Source organism: Magnolia sinica, chromosome 5 (genome assembly GCF_029962835.1).
Source record: "Magnolia sinica isolate HGM2019 chromosome 5, MsV1, whole genome shotgun sequence".
In the NCBI taxonomy this organism is placed as follows: Eukaryota; Viridiplantae; Streptophyta; class Magnoliopsida; order Magnoliales; family Magnoliaceae; genus Magnolia; species Magnolia sinica.
In genome coordinates this window covers 18,859,933-18,880,305 of record NC_080577.1, presented here as the reverse complement: position 1 = coordinate 18,880,305, position 20,373 = coordinate 18,859,933, and the positions used below count along the sequence as shown (strand labels likewise).

General features: G+C 39.5%; 2 protein-coding genes across 21 annotated transcripts; one reads left to right on the top strand and one right to left on the bottom strand.

Moving 5' to 3' along the window:
• Positions 1-469: 469 nt before the first annotated feature.
• Positions 470-15,955, top strand: LOC131245653 (uncharacterized). Of its 20 annotated transcripts, none has more exons than XR_009170941.1 (7): positions 470-880; positions 1,557-1,756; positions 4,020-4,495; positions 4,764-4,836; positions 4,927-4,994; positions 5,273-5,313; positions 15,826-15,955. XR_009170941.1 is itself a non-coding variant. In XM_058245250.1 (5 exons), exons 1-4 carry the CDS (start codon positions 664-666, stop codon positions 4,801-4,803), a joined length of 933 nt encoding a protein of 310 aa, XP_058101233.1. In that variant the 5' UTR covers positions 470-663; the 3' UTR covers positions 4,804-4,836; positions 5,314-5,527. The 20 variants fall into 20 exon arrangements, 4 of the variants coding, with proteins under 4 accessions (XP_058101233.1, XP_058101232.1, XP_058101231.1 ...); XR_009170933.1 differs by having other exon boundaries at positions 5,266-5,313; XR_009170937.1 differs by having other exon boundaries at positions 5,257-5,313.
• Positions 13,279-17,134, bottom strand: LOC131245652 (two-pore potassium channel 3-like). Its single transcript, XM_058245245.1, has 2 exons — positions 15,833-17,134; positions 13,279-14,245 (listed from the first exon to the last, which is right to left on the bottom strand). The coding sequence occupies exons 1-2, from the start codon at positions 16,867-16,869 to the stop codon at positions 14,098-14,100; spliced, it is 1,185 nt and encodes a 394-aa protein (XP_058101228.1). The 5' UTR covers positions 16,870-17,134; the 3' UTR covers positions 13,279-14,097.
• Between the last annotated feature and the right edge of the window lie 3,239 nt (positions 17,135-20,373).

The following is a 20,373-nucleotide window of genomic DNA, read 5'->3' as shown; positions in this document are numbered from 1 at the left end:
TATGAAAGAACCTTCACGGAAAAAACCACAGCAGAGAATGACCGCAGATCAACTATAATAAACAATATTACCAGAGACGGAAGGACTTGCCCAACCAAAAAAGAAAAACCCCAAAAATCATACAAAATCTTAGCTTTGCTCCCTTTTGCTCAAAAAACAGCCCTAAACACGTGCTACATTCTCTAATCCCTGATTACAAAACCTTAATATAGTTAAAATCAAATTAGGAAATAAAAATTACAATTTTACAAAACTGCACAAGATGGTCCACGGGAGCTTGATTAGATTGAATACCCATCAATGAGATCAAAGCCATCTTCGATTAGATCGATTTGAAGCTTTTAATCCATTCAGCGAGCAAACATCAAAATTAGGGAATTACCCTATCTAATCTAATCCAGATTGATTGAAGACATCTGTTAACACCTTTAAAGCCATTTTTGCCCTTATCTCCCTGCACTCCATGACCATATCCATGGTACCTCTCAGGTGGACCGCACCACGTCTATGTTCAACGTGAACCCAGGCGGCTCCATTTGAGTTGCAGACCCGATTTTCTGAACCGTATTTTGCAGCAACCAGGTCCCCTATCGGATCCCAAATCTAGGTCCTCCTATCCATTTCTGCATTGTCAAAGTAGAGAGAGAGAGAGAGAGAGAGAGGATGAATTTGAGCCCCGTGTGGAGTCTTCCTCTCCAGAGACCGAGTTCGTGTTGGAGTCTAAGACAGAGAAAGACACCTCCATCTAGAGTTGTATTCCTATCACAATTAACTCCTTCCAACAACAGCAGCAGCAGCAGCAGCAATCACAGTACAACGGAGCAGCTGAGAGGCCTACTCGACCAGCTTCATACCGAAGCGAAGCAAACCAGTATCAAAAGTAAATTTATTAATGTAAAAATCGAATAATATTACAATTTCTATTCGCTTTTAGATTTCTCCAGTCGAAATTTTCAATGATTCTCTTACCACCCATATAATTCAAATTTTAACAATTCTTCTTCAGTGCTGCTATTTTCCACTGATCTTGTGAGATTCCCTGCCTTCTGTTGATTATCTGTTTACGATCTCAGCAAGAGTAGCTGTGTTCCTGTGAGCGGGCGCATGGATTGGCTTTGACCCAAAATTCTTCTGGATTGGATGACCTTAAACCCTTCTATCGGCATCCTGAGAATTGACAGTTAAGAAAAAATTGTAGTTATGGTGCTCATTCAATGCTTAAATAAAGGCCATAGATCATTGAATCGTGGAGACTGACAGTCAGGATCATTGAATCGTGGGGTCCAACTTGTTTGGGAATATGATGCATATCATTGGACCAAGGATCATGCATCTCTCGCCTTTACGATAGTTTGGTTTATTTTTTTTTCTTCGTTATTTTTGTATTTTACCTTACTCTATAGTGGTAATGTGTCATTTCTTGAGTTCGAATGAGGATCGTTTTTTCAGATTTTTAATGGCTCATCTCTGCATCGACAAGTATTTTTCAGTAAATCTATGATTTTTATGTATTTATTTATTTTTTTAATTTTATAAATCTATGATTGTTGACTCAGCAAATAATGCAAGAATGAGGCTTATGAGGTTGTCAGAGGCTGCAGAGAAGCTTCGGCGACAGGCGGCAGTTGAGGTTCAAGCTGGCAAGGAAAATGAAGCGAGGGAACTGCTCCTGCAGAAGCGGAAGGTGATGCAAGCTTTGGAGAAATCAAAGAGACGCATTGAGTTGCTCGATAAGCTTTCAGCAATGCTAAATGAGGTACATAATTAGTCACCGAATTAGGCTGCGTTCAGTTTAATCAAGAGAAAATGCCAAAAAATGAATGATTTTTCCTAGCATCCGTGAGAGGATGTAGCCCTTGGATTGCAATTCTTTACAATTCAAATCCAACTTGAGGCTTTGTGGAGGATTTGTCTCCTCACTGGCTTATGGTTAATTTGGGCTGAAGGGAACGGAAGATGCTTCTGTAATGGAAGTAGGGGGGTCGATCGGATTGCTAGCAATGTTTGGTTTTCTGTTGTTGAGTGAGTGCTGACCAGGGGATGGATGGGGCAATTGTAATTTCTTTTCCTTTTGTTTTGTTGTACATTTATGTAGCTTTCTGGTGCTATCTCAGTGCCTGTGTAATGAAGTTTGTTGTTATCTCTCGAAAAAAGGAAAAAAAAAAAAATCCAACTTGAAAGCAATATAATTGCAATTTAGAGACCAAATAATCAATATGAATGCTAAAGAAGGAAATCACATTTTGTTTGTTTCCAACTTTTTTGACTAGTAACTGCAAATCAATTTGATAGTGCATCCAAACAGACCATCATTGTTGATTTATAGTGCTGACATCTTGGTATTGTTAAAGTTGGTTAAGAACTTCTTGATAGGAGTCACAATTGTATTCACATTTCAGTGGTGACCGAAGGAAATCTCACTATCTTAGTTTTTTATTTGTGCTTGCTCATTTTGTCTTTTGAAAGATTTATTGATATGAGAATTTTTCTAACATGTGAGATTATGGTATGTGGTGTATATTATCCTCTGGCCCAAGTGGAAATATATGATCCTTGACCAAGATATATATGCATCCTTGTGCCTTCGTTGGAAAAAAGGTTCCCATGGTTTGTTGGTCCCAAACCATCTAATTGATGGGCCTCGCCTGGATGGACCATTTCTTAAAAAATAACCCAAATTAGAAGATTCCAACCATCCAATCTTTGGTTTTTTTTTTTTTTCAGTTGAGGATAGATTGCTGCATTTTTTTACCCCTCCTAATCATCTATTTATAAGCCAGCTAAGGGTAAGATTTTTCCATCTTGGAGATCTTTATGCATGGGCTATCATGGTTGGGCCCATGAGAGAGGCTGAAGAACTTATATATATATGCTCAGTTCAAGGATCATGTAACACAGCCCACCCCTCCTACCTGGTCCAGTTGTGTTTGACTGTTCATTGTTGATTCAAATCATGCACGCCATTGCTTGTCAAAACAAAGGATTCATCTATAGGAATATACTGACAGAAGAGGTGCATAGCATTCACCTGCCTCTTCGCTTGTCAAAACAAAGGATTCGTCTATAGGAATATACTGACAAAAGAGGTGCAAGGAAGCATTCTTCACTTCGTGTTAGAGAAGGCATAAATTATCAATGCAGTCATCATCTATTCTCATTATTATTGAGCACCCTAAGACCTGAGGTATAAGTGATGATCCACAGAAGCTTTGAAAAAAAAAGGGGTCGGCATGAAAAAAATCACCATATGGGAAATAAAAGAATGAATATCATAAGCTAAAGCAATGCATGGATTGGTAGACAATGGACATGATGGAAATATTTTAGCAACTTGATGAGTTTACCCAAAACTCAGACAAATTGACTGAGGTATAGTCCTACAGTTTTTTTTTTTTTTCAACTCAACTAAACTTGTGATGAGCTTTTTGCCAGAATAAAACCAGCTTGGTTGGTGCCGGCTTTACCATCACCACCCTTGAAACCGTAGATCCATGATCTTTGGCATTTTTCTTAGAAAACCTGCCTTGTTGCAAAAAAGGTAATTACTATTGTTTTTTCATCTTATACAAATGTTCAGGAGATTGTTTCAAGAAGCTGAAACTAGAAGAGAATTCTAGCAACTTGTCTACATGAGACACTACAAAGGACATTATAGATCTGTATAAATGGCTGAAAGTCACCAAAATATATGATTACCTTCTCCATAAAAGTGAACTTTTATCTTTTCAGATTGGCAATCAACAGCATCATCTTCTCACCATATTATCAAAACAATTACGAATGACCCAAAGCTTCATATCCCATGCCTCCAAGGACTTCTCGCATTAACTCAAGACCATAGCTTCCATTACATTTTCTGTTTCAGAGTTATGCACTGACACTGTTACACATATTCCATTTTGCTAAGGGTCCTTCCTTACATGTGAAAGTGTGTAAAATAGCCGTCTTCCCTGCTTAGGCTTTGATCCCCTTCAGGAAAAGATGGTTCAAACCTGAATTGAAACCTTACATTGTTTCAGGCAATTTCAGTGAAAGAAACACAACTAGTTGGGAATGTTGCTTTGGATCTTCAAGTTAGCAGAGAAGATGCTTCTCATCCAATTCGCATCATCTCTCCAAAGGAAGATGTCATAGAAGATTCAAAAGAAGCCAAAGTGTTTGAGTCAGGTGGCACTAAATTTGGTGAGGATCAAGAACTGGAGTTCCAAGAAGAGTATCAATCAAATGCACCTGTTGATTATCAGCAAGAGGATACTGAAGGGGCTCTGAGCATGGGAACTTGGAATAAAAACGAGAAGATCAGCAGTTTGAAGAGCATATCCTCGTATGAGAACTTTCTCAAAAGACTAGATCTACAGTTCCATGAAATTGAAGCAGAACTTCTGATGATTTTAAGGCTCACAGCCTTGGGAACAGAAAGCAATCAGAAGCAAAATAATTTGAATTTGCAGCAAACATTGGAACTTCTTGAAGATGTGCATCACATTAGATCAAGGTGAGTTGGGATTTTTTTTCTGTTATAGCAAATAGGAAAAGCAAAATGCAATTTGCAAGGATGCTAAAATATTGAAACTAATCATGCAACTTTGCTGATTGGATATGATTGGTACATCACCAAAATGAAACACCAATGGCGAGCTCTTAGTGATTATGATTGCAACAATAAATAATAAAAAAGAAAGTTCACATTACAGTTAATATGAGTCTATTTTTATTGAAATGTCTTGGTTTGTTCCTAAAATTCCCACTTTTGCATATCACAGGGTTGCAAACATCATACTGACCACAACAGACAGCAGATAAGCTTTATGCCAGATTTTTGCTTTTTCTTGGGAGGTAACTACGACGAGCATATCATTGTCTACTGCTTCTTAATCACTCATGTGGCCTATAAGTTATTATAATCTCCTTTTGTATTTTCAAAAGGGACATTCCAAAGTCCAAAGCCATTTGGACATTATTGGAAGAAGCTACAATAGAAGGTCAATAATCAGGTATCGTTTCAGTTGTTCCTTCCATATTTCCTCGTTCCTTCTTGCATTTAAAGAAAAATATAAAAGAAACTGCATATATGAAGGGAAAAAAATAAAATCATAGAATGATTTTATTTTCTGGGTGACCTTTCCACATAACAAATTATGTTGTTTAGTTGAAACAGTACGTTAGTCTGAAAACTTTGCCTCTAAATTTGAATTGCGAATATTTTTAAATTTCATCTTCTTTCTTTCTGCCAACTTCTTTGGCTTTCTAATTCAGTTAGTGCAGAACACAGGAAAAGCTTGCTTCAGGGTGTTTGTCGGCTGTCATTTACAGGTGATCTTTCCTCAAGTGAACCACAAATATCATTTGATTCGCCAAGAAGTTGTTACAAAGTTTGGCCTCCCTTCTGCATATGTAAATTGTCACTGGTGTTTGGCATAAGCTCAATAGGTTATGTGATACTAATATGCTTACGCCACTGTACAAACCCTCTCGTTTTCCTATCACTTAAAGAAAATAAAGCTGTACTTTTCATCAGTTTCTGATACATCTACGTATGCTGTTTAGGGTGCTTGCCCATTTTATTGGCAAATGTTGTTTCACAAACACAAATGAAATATGCACCACACACAACTGATCATGTTGCTTACTCCTAGTCTGAAAAAGCAATCCCTTTCAAGCCTTGTGCTTTAATCACCATAGCCCAAAGGACCCCCACTCTCAGACCACACATCCCCATGCCAAATGAATGTTGCTGTGTTCAATCATCTTTGGCTTCTGATTTTAGTTCTGTTGCAGCTATGGTAGAAATCAAAGAAATTGGCATGAAATAAAGTGGCAAGTACCAAAGATGGGCGTAATGAGCTTAATGAGCATCACCCTTCCAGAAAGGACAGATAATTTCTTTTCAGAGAGAGAGAGAGACCATTGGACCCAGTTCCTTTACTAGGAATGTCATCGATTTGAGAGGTAAACTCAAGTCCTTGCTATGTAAGGGAGCTGAAGATTGATGTTAGCTCCCAAGTGTATGAACCGAATGGGAACAAGAGAGGGATGGCTTGGGGACTCACTCACCCAAGAGGTTGTGGAATTACTTCACTCAACCAAACGATTGGGGAATCACTCAACTCTCAATGGAGATAGCAAGGCTCTCACAAATATAAAGCTTGTAGAAAACAACTCTAGAATGCCCTCCTTCATAGAATGACTACTACTTATATAAGAGGAAAATAAAAAGGAATCATTGCACTCTGAATAAAAGGGGATATAGCTAGTGGAGGGGCATTAAATGCACTCTGAATGTTGGAGAGCTTCTCTCCTGTGATTGTTGGTATCTTTAAAGCAGTATGAAATGGTGCTTCTTGGTGTACCAGGGGCTGCATCAATCTCCTCCCCATAAAAAAATTAAAATAAAACTTGTCCTCAAGTTTGGCTTAGTAATTCCTTCTCACATTCTTACTGTCGAGATCCTGTAAGTCATTGTCGTTGATCCAAGTATCTTCGTATTGGGTCTTGTTCTTCCACTGGAGAAGATATTTAGTATAGGTACCTTACCTTGTATAGTTGTACTCATGGAACATCGGTAGAATGTTACTAGGCCATGGAAGCATTGCACTTTGATAACCAATTTTGGAGTTACCCACTCCACACTTGCTTTGATCTCCTCTTCATCTACTTTAATGCCTTTGAATGAGACAACATAGCCCAAAAAGACTACATTGACAGCCATGTATGAGTATTTCTTGAGGTTGATATATAGCTTCTCTTCACGCAAAACGCATAACTAATAGTCTTCAGGTGCTCAAGGAGCGGCAAAAACTTTGCTAATAATAAGACTTTCACTTTCACTCAGTCTGATCATTTCATCAAGCACTTCATGAGCATCTTTGTCATAAATCAGCCCATCATCATTAAATTCCATGTATTAGTCGTTCACTTCACTTTCATTCTTTTGGTCCAGTCATTCTATCAATCACTTAACGAGCATCTTCATCTTAAGTCAGCTCATCATCATCAGGTTCCATGTGGTCTTCGTTACCTTCATTCGATTTGATCATTTCATCAAACATTTCATGTGCATCTTCATCATAAATTAAAATACCTATAGAGGCTTGGTGTAGGAAGTCTTCACAAAACCTCCTCCATCATGCATTGTAGATTGTTGTTGGCATGTTCTTTGCGGAAGTTGACATCTTGAATTGAAGTCATGTGTTTGGCCCAGTTTCCAAAGATATGCAATAAAGAAAAAGGAAAGAAGAAGAATTTTGTTGTTATAACTTGGATCAAGAGTATATAGGCCAAAAGGAAGAAGAGAGAGCTTGGGGACTCACTCACCCAAGGAGTTGGGCATCACTCACCCAACATTAAAAGAATCATTCAACTCTCAATGGAGATAAGTAAGGCTCTCACAAATACAAATCTTGTAGAAAATAACTCTAGAATACCCTTCCTCATAGAATGACTACTACATATATAAGGGGAAAACAAGAGGGAATAAATGCACTTTGAATAAATGGTATATAGCTATTGGAGGGGCATTAAATGCACTTTGAATGTAGGAGAGATTCTTCCTTGTGATCATTGGTACCTATAAAGTCACAATTGAGTATGATATGATGCTTCTTGGTGTACTAAGGGATGCATCATGAAGTAAGAAAAATAAGGACAGTCTATGACCAGATAATGTGGACCCGACCCAGGTTTTTAGAAGACATCTCTCCGAAGTGGAGGAAGACTTTGTGAGACTTTCTCACTCCCAGCTCAAGTGAAGATCAATGTCTCAAGAGAGGATCTTGTGGTATGCTGCTGGGATCCTTCTCTCCGGTTCACAGTCAAGTCTGTACAGGGAGCTTATAGAGGAGAGCCTCCGTGAAGCTCCCATTGGTTGGATTTGGAAAGCAAAGGTCCCTAGAGCCATTGCCTTTGCATGGCTTTGCAGATTGGGACCGTATTCTCACCATCAATTGGCTTCATAGGAGGAATATGGTTCTTGTTAGTAGGTATTGCATCTCTTCATCCATTGTTCATTCAGGCCTGCTGTTTGGGAGTAGTGCTTCCAACAGTTTAATGTGGTCTGGTTGATGCCGTGATCAATTCAGCAATTGGCAGCAGCTTGGAAGTTAGGCCCTTTGGGCCAGAAGTGCAAAAATGGTGGAATTTCTGTTTTCTGGTTATCCTCTGGGCAATTTGGAAAGAAAGGAACAGCCGCACTTTTGACGGCCAAGTTACTCCAGTTTTAGCCATTATATCTCTTGTCAAATACCTTGTTTCTTCTTGGATCGTGGCATCGGGTTCCTTCTATGTGTTTTCTTTGGTCAGCAATTCTCTCCTCTGGTCAGAGGTGTCTTGTAATGCTTTAGCTGTGTAGTGGCCTTTTGGCCTTCCTTTTAGTAAAAATTTTGATTATTACCAATAGGAGGACTGTTTGTCCCCAAAAGTTGGAATAAAAAAAGGATGGCATGTCTTTGGTATCTTTTTTTTTTTTTTTAAAGGATGGGATGCCTCTCGAAAAATGGTGGAATAAAGATGGCACATGTTTCATAAAATCCGTACGATTTTCCCGATCTAAATTGAGCAGGTTTTACAGGAATAAGATTTTGTTCAGCATGTTCTATTCGATACTGGTAGGAGAAGATTGGCATTTGGCCAAGATGTGATCTCTCTCTTTCCTTGGTTGGAGTGGAACTTTGGTTTTCTTTAGCGAGGAACCGTTTCACCCCTATCTCTTAAACAGACAGTCGATTGATCAAAGCGAAATGCTTTAGGCATCTTTGGAGCATGTTCAGCTTCAAAAATTCATGGAAGAATACGTATCTGATGAATGAAGGAATCAATCCCCTCCCACTCACACGGGTTCTTCTATTGAGGAGGTTGCCCTTTTCTATGTGAGGTGGCTGAAAGTCTCTCGGTACCAAATAAGACCTTTCCGAAGAAAGCTTATCGCTAGTTCGGTGTATGTGGGAAGATAATGTTTTGCCCACGTGTACATGTGCAACCAGCCATGTTCAAGAACCCTACATGTACCACCATCAATCTCAAGCGCCACTCATGTACCACCATCAATATTCAAGCACCCTACATTTTTATTTTTATTTTATTTTTTACACGCGCACCCAACACACACACCCACGCACACCGTAGTGGGATTTCGCCACATGTGCCACCATCAATCATCAATATTCGAGTACCCCCACCATCAATCATCAAGCGCCCTATGTGTAATATGTGTCAATGTGCACATGTGCCACTATCCATCTTAACCTCCCTAGATGTGCTAAATGTGTCATAGTCCATCTTTACTCCCTTTTCTAGGGTGTTTGACAAACAGCTACTTGAAAAGCTAGTTCAAGATAGCCTATCCAAGATGGCATGACCTGGACAGTTTGTCCAGAACAGAACTTTGCTTGCAGCCCCTAGGTATTGAAATCGTAAATAGTCTTTTAGCTATTGACCTTGTCTTCTTCCAGTTTAAATTACGCAAAAAAGAACTGTCAATTTACTGCTGTCACAAGTGAGGGAATGTCCCGTCTAGAGAATATGACTCTAGACAATACTCCAATGGTTCAGATTCTGCCAATGAATTCCATAGGATCCATAAGCCAGTCAATGTATTAAGACTGCCAGGTGACTAGGATGGCAACCACCATACAATTTCATCAACCAAAGTGTAACGTCTCGAAAAAATCCGTACAAAGACCCGAGTACCACCTCAGGCAGAAATCACATAGGACCAAAACCTTTAGAAATTAGGTTAATATTAGCAAGTGCTAGAATAGAGTACTTGTGAAATTAGTACTAATCGCTTTAAATATGATCTACAAGACCTAAAACATGCAGAATCATTGACACTACATTACCCTAAAATCTAGAATCCATCCCTAAACCCGGTTGCTCTCTGGAGTACACCGAAACTCCGTATCGGACTTGAACCGCACGTCGAAAGTCTGATGACCGCAAAACTATATAGTTATGACCGCATTACTGGACTTGACAACCCCCTCGGAAATCAAGTCTTAATTGTGTCTAGAAATGCACAACTTAAGCCTAGATCAAAGTGTGTGAGAAACGTGAATATCTTTAGAAATGAAATCCGAATTTAAGTAATCTAAGTCGTGTCGCTTGTGGGCCAAATATAAGGATTCAGACCATCAGAATCTGACTCAAATATACCCTCGGATCAGGAGAAATGTCCCACACATGTCGATGCACTTGTGGCCCTGATCGAGTGTCGGTGACCGTTAAACTGAAACTGGTCCGCCACGGCTGATCTGCAAACCCGATGGAACGAAAACTCAGCCTGACCTAGATCCATGGTCAGGGAGCTTAAGTCCGACCGCACGTGGAAAAGGGAGCACCAGAAGTGCTCCGTTGGGCTGAAACAGACACCCTTTGGATATAACCTAAGTATACCTTGGCCCTAGGGCCATTTCCATCAGTCTTGGGCCTATATAAGGACCTTAAACCATCTCTCTCTCACCTCATACGAATTTGAGAAACCCTAGGGGAGAGAGGAGAGAAAAGAAAAGGGAAAAGAGAGAAAGTGAGAGTGAAAGTTGGAGATTTTCCTGGGATTCGATCCCGCTATTCCACGCACTCAACCACCATTTCCGTGTCGCTATACAGGCGATTCCAATTCTGTTCTTAGGTAAGAAAACCTAACCCTAATCTATTTTAGGGTTTCAGATAGTGTAAGTGATGAAATAGCTAACCTAATTCATGCTATAGGTGGTCAATCCGCCGTTGACGAAGGCTAAGTGTCTAAAACGAATCCGTTACGCGTTTACCGGCGTAAGGTGAGGACTATAAACGTATAGGTTATGGTTTTCAAGGCTTTCAATGTCGGTTAATGGTTTATTATTGATGTGGGTGCTATTTTACATGCCAAATGCGATGTTTATTTCGCGTTTCAGATATATATGAATTAATTATATGGAATTTAGTGTATTCCATGTATTTATAGAAAAGATCGTATACGTATGGAATTTGAAAGTGTGTTTGCCATGATTAATTGTCATGTGTTTATACTAGTTGTATGTGTAACAACTCCTTGGCAAAAGGATTTGCCCTAGTGTATGTTATGGCCAACGTACGTTGTATATGTTATAAAGGTGTAGTCTAAGTGTTCGTAGAATTGTCTGAATGAGCAAGTACTTGGCATCAGGTACTTTATATGAGTGTTAAGATAAGATTCTCAACTATCTTGACTATGTGTATGATTTCCTCCATGCAACTTATATTATATTGTCTGTTTTACTTATGAAATGCGCATGTGTGAATTCCTGTGTATGTTGTATTTCATAACATGCTCAAATGGTTGTAAGATTGGAAGTATATGTCTATTACTGCTTTGACTATTTCATACGAATACTTGTTGGAATTGGATATGTTTGGGACTGCAATATAGTCCAGGCAATCGGTAACAGGCCCTGATTTGGTGGCTGAGGTTATTTTCGCCCTAAAGGATGTATTCGATAAGTCCGAGCTGTACTTCAGTTGTCAACAGTGGTTAGGCCACACGGAGTGCTCATGCATTTCATGTCGATCAATTCGATGTGCGCTTGTACCAGTCGAGCTCGTCAAGTAACCCGATTGACCCGATTTATGTTCACTATGTATGGACGCTACTGCTTGAATCTAAGGTACCAAACTCACCAGTGAAAACTCCTTTAACCTTGGTACCTCGATCCGCCAAGACTCATGAGCCGGGCATGGTGGTATGAGACACCGTGGTCGAGCTGTCGGCCTACGCTGGGGTGACGAGCCTCCTCGTAGTGTCCAGTGAGCAACACAGCCTCGTGAACCGAATACGGTGGTATGGGACACTGTATTCGAGCTGTCGGCCTATACTGATAAGGTGACAAGCCCTTTGTAGTGACCTCGAGCGTACGCTAAGACTGCGTAGAGGCGACGAGCCTTTCGGTAACAACAAGAGTACAAACTAGGCCTGCACTGATAAGGTGACGAGCCCTTTGCAGTGACCTAGAACCGTAACATCGTATGAGATTTACTAGGATTAACGACCCTAGAATGGATCATCGTTTGGGAATTAATATAAGGGATGTACCTTAGCTTCTCAATCCTGTTGTATGATACGGACTAATAAGAACTTGGTAATCACGTTCATGCACCGCACTGCATGTGCCGTTTGGCGTTGGGCAGAGCACTGAGGAAGTGACTGACATGCGCGACCGTTAGATGAAGATCGCAGAGGTAGTGCAGGCGAGGGCATGCATCATTTATACATACCATTCTTGCATTAATCAGAGTACTTAGGGATGTTTGATTGTATTGTTTTATCATTACTGCTTGATTGAGTTAAGAACATGTTAACCTTTGCTTTATTATTCCACTGAGTTGATCACTCACTCCTACATTACAGGACGGTGTTTTAAACACCAACCAGACTCTGTCTTAGTTGCAGATGGAGACCCGACTGATAAGGCAGCGGCGGACTTCGCAGACGATGAGGATGTTTTCTCATATATGCAGTATTCAGGCGGGTTCATATAGGCCGTTTTGATCGACGGGGCTTCAGGGTTATACTTGTAGAGGACTCTCACATTTTTGACATTTGTAACTTAAAACAGTAATTGTAATATTTCACCTAGGAGGTGTTTATACTCTGGAGATATACCACGACTTATATATTTTATATCCATCTATTACAGTCTTCCACTTGCGTAATTTAACTATCTCTGGAGTATAATACGCTGTTTTGGTATGTTCTCACTCATGTTTAATGTATTAATATGGACAACATTAATCATCATTTTCTATGTTGCATAAGTAATGTGTTGGAACTCGGGAGTTGGACTTCTACTCGACTCCCGATTTTCAGGGCGTTACACAAAGAGAGTTCTTACTTGCATGCAACAAAAACTCCATCTGTTTTTCCAGCTTGTGATAAAGTTGTGCATTACAAATCAATGTCTGGACCATATCTGGTTCAGTGTTAGCATCAACTCCCATGGGTTTGATTTCAACTGTATTTAACTTCCAGACAGGACTTGCCTTTAGAAGAAGTCTTTTTAACCTTCGCCTGGGTAAAAGGCTCTCCAAAGAGATGAGATAGCTTACTCAATCTTTTATCTAATTTTCCCTTAATGCTTGTCTACACCCCAATTGTGATACAAAACTGGCATCACCTTCTCTTGATCCGATGAGAAGAGATCCTTCTGATTTCAAGATTATAAAACTGAAAATGTGAAAATTAGAATTACTCAAACACCATTGACGATGCGCATGATGGTGTTTCACTTTTTTGTTTGCACTTATCAACACCGGGTATAATTATGAGGATTTTTTTTTTTCAAACAATTAATGAAACTTTTATTTATTAGAACAAAAGGAGTGCAATTGGATAAGTGGCATAGGTTCACATATATTTATATTGGAGAAGTAACGCTATTTTCTTGAATAGAAGAAAGAGGGCATAGATGAGGAATCCACACCCCAAAATCACAGATTGACCAAACATTCGCAGAACCAATTGAACAATTAGCGAAGGACTTGAGAGACGAGGCCCAGGCCATGACATCCAACTTCACCCTCCTGAACACCTCGTCAGGGAGCCGATGACGATTACAGAAGTTTCTCTAATCGTGATCTGCCAAAATGGACCACAAACCTGCTAAAAGAGAGAGATTCCACAGAGCTCTCCCTTTGTTATGCACTCTTTAACCATCTGCTGAATTGTCTCTCTTCCCCAGTCCCTGATGTTAGACCAACTTGCGTCGTAGGTTCCACATCCGTCTTTGTTGCCCATGAAATAACATTAGCTAGAGTTCCACCACCATGAGGTGGTTCAGCAATTGAGACATTGAACAATGTCAAAACTTCTGACAAAGCTTTAGCCTCAACTGCACTGGATCTTTGAGTCTGATTGGGATAGGTACCTGAAACAAGCTAGTGATAGTTTCATGAACATGAACAAGCAATTATAGAGGGCCCTGTTTTATTCTTCAGGGTTTTGCCAATGTGTAACTTTACATAATATGGTTTCTTGCCTATACATGTTGTACATGAGAGATGCTAAAGCAAAGGGCTATGGCAATTAAATATCCTGATGTTGCTGCCTCATTCTCTCTACCATCACTGAGAACCACCCTGAGAAAAAAATCAATGTTCACTCTCCATGAGATCAGAAAGAGTAATCTTCCCACACTTGCCCGTGTCTAATCCATCGAATTGGTTGCAGATCTGCAGTATGTCCTTCTCTGCTATCTTCCCCATTTCTTTTAGCTTGTATATAACATACTCAGATTTACTGCAATTTAGAAAAAAAGAAATGGAAGAAAATAATGAGCGGGTTTTCTATGGAAAGGAACCATTAAAAAATGTTCAAACCTAATATGATAAACCAGAAAAGAAGAAAAACTAAAGGAAATAGGAATATCAACAACCCTACAAAACTACACTCTCATTAGTAGGGACATCTTGGGAATAACGACATAGGTAGGATTACAAATTTGCAAGATAAGCTGTTGAATGCCAAGCTTATTCCAGATTGATTTGTTTGGTATTCACTTACCAGGAATGGTTTGTGAGTTCTAGTGTATTATGCTATTTTATATATGAAAATGATCATATCCAACAGGTTGGAGTATAAAGGGTCATTTGGATGCCAGTATGTTTTAAAGTTGTAAATAACTTTCAGGTGAAAGGCACATGTTGTCCGTCTGGATGTAACTTGTAAGTCACTTACAAGTAGTTTTTTGTGTTTGGGTAATAACTTACAGGTAAGTAGTTGCGTACTCACACCAAACAGAGCTCTCCCCCTAGAATCACTCCAAAATCTTTAAATAAAAAAATTAAAAATAAAAAAGCTTGGCATAAGATATGTCATTTGGTTGAACCCATTTAGATGAATCTTTGAGCTGATTCTTAGGCTAAACCGATCATTAGGTGGGCCACAAAAGTGGGCCCACAAATTCAAAAACTTATGCCAGTCCTCTTCACTCTTCATATCGGACACACTTTTAACTTGATTGTGATCCATCCAATAAATTACCAGCTAACATGGACCATTTAGCAGTAACTATCCATTTATAAGCATTGTTCGATGGTTTAGGATCAGGGACATATTTGGCCATGGCTCGTCTCTTAATGGGGCCCATCTTATTGCAGTTATTGAGTTTGGTTCCCTCATTCTTTTACTTTGAACAATCCATATGATAGCCACTAAATTGATGATTAGAATTGCTAAAAGGTGGACCCCATTTCTAAATGAAATATCAATGGCACATAGGCTGTTGATTAAGCCATTGAAATATGTTTTGTTTGGCAATCCATTGTTCCATCCAAAATGAGTTCCACGAAAACAGAAAAGGCCGAAATACAAAAACTACGCCCATTAACTCATTCTCCAGGCCCACTCGAGTTTCTCATTCTCTAGGGTTTTAGAAAACCCATCTCAAAAAAGAAGCATCGGCTGCCACTACTCGATCCTGGGGAAAGAGGAAGAGGAGTGTGCCTGATGCAGCACCAGCAGCTACATTGGGCGCATGCGTGAAAAAGCCTTCAATTCCCTTGACACCGCCTCCATCCAAGTCCTAAAAAATTCTAGGACACTTGGGGTATGTGGGTACACCATCCTATACTTCAGTTCTTTGAGAAAATTGTTATAAATTTGGAAAATAATGAACCTAATACAATTATAAAAATTAAATAAAAAATTTAAATTTTTTGTTAAATCGTATATTGCAAATTCTTGTGTAGCGTCCTTTGCCAGCATTGTTTGATACAGTTACTCTAGAGCATGTACAAGGATATAGGTACCACAAGATAGTCGTTACCGCTGTATCTAGCTAACCGGATCTGAAATTTAAGTTTGAATGTGCAGTGCAGATCATACCTTACAGACCCATCATTATCAAGGTCAGCAGCCACCAAATCACCTATAGTCATCTTCTTCTGGAGAACCCATTTGGCGACGGTCCGATTTCTCTTGTCAATCCTCAGCTCAGTCAGATAGAGGAAGGCTCTAGCAACTGCCAGCGTGCTAACTAATAGCCACATGCTCGCAAACAACCTCCCCTTGATCGTCTTGAATGCGTAGTCACCAAAGCCGACTGTGGTCACAGAGGTAACAGAAAGGTAGAAGCTATCCACCCAGTTCAGTCCCTCCAATATATGTACAGTGACCATCCCCATAGTTACACAACCAATCACAACCACCAATGCCAAGCCCACTTTCATCCTAATCCTCATCCTGCCCTTCTTCTTGTCGATTATGTATGTCCGAAACATCGCATTACGCCAATTCTCATCCATTGTGCTTAAGAGCACGGCTTCTTGTCTATCAAGCACGTAAGTTACCAACCCATTGAGCAAGATGTCGATGAAACCGAAACCAACTAAGATGAAAACGCATGTGAATATCTTGGTGAAATTGGTGTTGGGCACAATGTCACCATACCCAATTGTACATAATGTCACTACACTGAAGTAAAGTGCATCTACAAGCCTATTTGTGGAATTGCCTTTGAAGCCCTCACTCTTAATTGTGTAGAAAATGATGCCGATCACTACGTACAAGACAACGCCCACGAAAGCTTGCATGATGACCGATGGGGTAGATCTCAAGGTGGCTCGTCTGTCAGCGAAATCCTGGGAGGAGTCTTTGGCGTCTGTCAAGAGACAAGGAGCAGAGTGTGATCTATGTGTGATTATCCGTTTCTTGCTCAGATTGGTTACAAGGTTGATGAAAGATGAATTGGGTGTTGATCGGATGAAGGATCGGGAGAAGGCAGGCGTGATCGCTTCTATGCTTATGTGATGGATGTCCTGTAGATGGTGCCAAGATGATCTGTTATTAGGGAAATCGAAGGCGTCCTCTTTGAATTGTCTGCTTGACCCATCTAGTCTCTTGGGGAGCAACATCTCATCCATGATGAAGGATTATCAAATGGCATCATCCAGCTTTTGCAGTAGTATGCATTCCGTTGGATTGGATGAGTTCTTGGGACCTGTTTTTTTTTCTTTTCTTTTTTTTCTTTTTTTCTTTCTAAAATGGCATATGAAAATTAACGACGAGTCCAACACCAGCGTTTGACTCAAGAGCTCTTCTAACGGTCAAAGCTTCTCATTGAACCGTCGTTCCTGGATTGGAGGGGGTTGCTGGATGTTGGAAGCATCTCATTTGGGGCCCTGTTGTGGCTCCTCAGCCCCAATCTGGTCATCAGGTGAGTCACATGTCGTGGACTGTGGTCAGTTCATTTTAACCGTTGATACTTTTTCATGCCTAGCTCACCTTATGACCAGAACATCCTGATTTGTAGACCATTGCTTAGTACAATCTTTTGGAATAACATCGTCAAACTCGCTGACATACAAAGTAATGTATTTTCATTGGTTAATATAGCCTGGCCCACCCATATTTGTTTAAGAAATGGGAATGGATTAGGTGCGGCCCCGGCCTCACCCAAGACAGAGTGGCCCTCATCATGGGGCCCACCTTGATGTATTTATTATATATCCATGCCGTCCATATATTTTTCCAGATCATTTTAGATCATGAGCCTGAAAATGAAGCCGATCCAAATATCAGGTGGACCATGCTATAGGAAACAGTGGTGATTGAACGTCCTTACATTAAAAACTTCCTAGGACCCAATGTAATGTTTTCGTAATTTTTATTTTCCATCGAACCTGTTGGTAAGGTCACATGGACCTGGATGAAGGGAGGGAAAAAAAAAAAAACAAACAAACATCAGCTTGATTCAAAACTTTTATGGCTCGTTATAAGTTGTTAATGGTCAATCACCACTCTTTCCCATGGATGATATGATCCACCTGATATTTGGATCTGCATCATCTTTGGGCTCATGCGTTAAAATGATCGAGTAAAACGGATGGACAATGTGGATATAGAATACATGCATCAAGTTGGGCCTCATCATAAGGGTACACCACCTTGGGTGAGGGCAGGGCGCACCTAAGACCTACCTTAAGAAATCTTATACTTTCTAGCTTTTGATCCCATTTATGTGGGTTTTTTTTTTTTTTTTTTTTTATAATTTTTTATCACAATGGTTTTATGGTATGATGAAATCAAAGTTTTAGCATTTCCCAGGCCTTTTTTTTTTTTCTTTTAAGCCCTTGGGGCTTTTTTTTTTTCCAAGACAAAAATGCCCTTCTACCACTTGCTCCTAGGGGTGCACACGGGTTAGTTCGGTCCGATTTTAGGGTGAAATTGGAACCGAACCGTTCCTAACGTTTCTACTATTTTCAGAACCGGAACTGGACTATTAGCACCCTAGAACTGAACCGGAATCGGACCGTGAAAACTAGATTGGTTCCACAGTTCTGGGCTTTTTAAAATCCAGTTCAGTTGGTATGAAATGCATTTATATCTATTGTACATTCATGTTTAAAAATCTAGGATTTGTAGTTTTGAATTAGAATCCAAATCCATGTTGCCAAATGACTCCTGAGAAGTTTTAGATATGTCTATATAAGAAGACAATTCAATAAGTTTCGCATGAAAGAAACGGTGAAAATGAATGAAAAGACCTACACCCACATACATCACTATTTGCATTTTTCAAGTCACAGTTAAAAGACTTTCAGAGCAACGGATTATTAGATTCAAGAAATTATGTTCCATGGATCAATTTGCCGCCCAATATATGTGCATTTCCAAATCTGATTATTGTGGCTACAATGAGGTAATCTAGGCAACTTAACTATTTTTTTCACCCCTAAAAAAAGTAGGACTTCTAAAGGGGAATGGTATCCAAATGAACCTTGGATCCACAGTTCGGATCCATGGTTCGGATCCACAGTTCGGGTCCACGGTTCGGATCAACGGTTCACGGTTCAGTTCGGTTCTACATGCCCCTAAACTGGAACCAAACTGTATCCAACGGTTCTTGGATTTTTGGAACCGAAACCAGTGCAGTCTAGAACCGGATCATTTGATCGGTTCCGGTCCAGTTTCACGGTTCTACCAGTTCGATGTGCACCCATACTTGCTCCCTCTATGGTGATAGCTTCTCTGGTAAGTTGAGAATGGCTTTTCATATAAGGGATTTTAAGTCCCACTAAACCATGAATGGACCCACTCCTTGGCTAATCTGATCCATTCATTTATTTCAGGGCATCTTGGGACATCAAAGCACATTGATTTCATCTTCATCTAAAACCTCTATAGCCCCCAAATAGAGTTAATGTTGGCATTTCTCTTACAGTTGTTTCCTCTAATGTGGTCCATCCCTAATGTCTTCTTCTCTCATTCTTGAAGCCATGCTCTAAAATTATTCCCTCGAGCTAATGATTAGAGTGAATTTCACCATGAAGTCATGGTGGGCTCCAAAAAAACTTATGTTGGGCTATATCAAAATTTCTAAGACATTTCATTTCATTTTATTTTATTTTATTTTTGAATTTTTTTTTAAGAGGAGGCCATCACCAAGAAGGCTGTTAAGACCATTGCGGCCACTTTCATGGAACCCACTCCGGAGAGCATTCAACGCCATTCTCTCCATTCCAGCAAGCCTCTAAAATTTTTTTAGATTTCATACCACACTCTAACATAGAAGCTATAGTGGCCAAAGGTAGGTTTAGGTTAGGATAATAATAGCTTTTGTATGTTGTTTTTGTTAGTAGATATTAATGGAAGGGAGGAGGGGAGGGCATGGTGGTTCCCTTTATAGTTTTCTTTCTTTCTTTCTTTCTTTGGGAGTTTGTGAAAGTGGTGAATTTTGTAATGGATAAATTTTGAAATAACAGAATATTTTAATGGATGAGTATAATTAATGTTTAAATGAATGTTGTAACGCATGAATGCTGAGATGAAAGAATATGATCATGGATTAATAATTGTAAGTGGGTTGTCGTACTCATTGTGGGTCGTCGATACTCACTTTGAGTTGTCAATCTCACAAAAACATTCAAAAATCTCTCATTACATGTTCGGTTGAGATGATCTTGTACTCATTAGAAATATAATTTGATAACTTTTAAATGGCTTTAGAATCATCTCATTTAAATGCCATTTGATAGCCCAAAAGTGAGCCCAAAGTTCATCGTGGCATAGATCCACAGTGAACATCGATGATCCATAATACAAGACTCTTTCATTACAACATTCTTTCATGTCAACATTCAGCCATTATAGCATTCTTCCACTACAACATTCATTCATTTTAAAATTCATTACAACATTCATTCATTACAAAATTTATCCCTTTTAGAAACTCCCACCATTCATAACAACAAAAACTAAAAAATAATAATTATAAAGGGAATCACCACACCATCCTCCCTTTTATAAACTCCTACCATTGATATCCACCAAGAAAAACAAAAATAACAACAAAAAAAAAAATCATTATTATCCTAACATAAACCTACATTTAAGTGTTATAGCTTTTACATTGGAGAGTGTGGCCA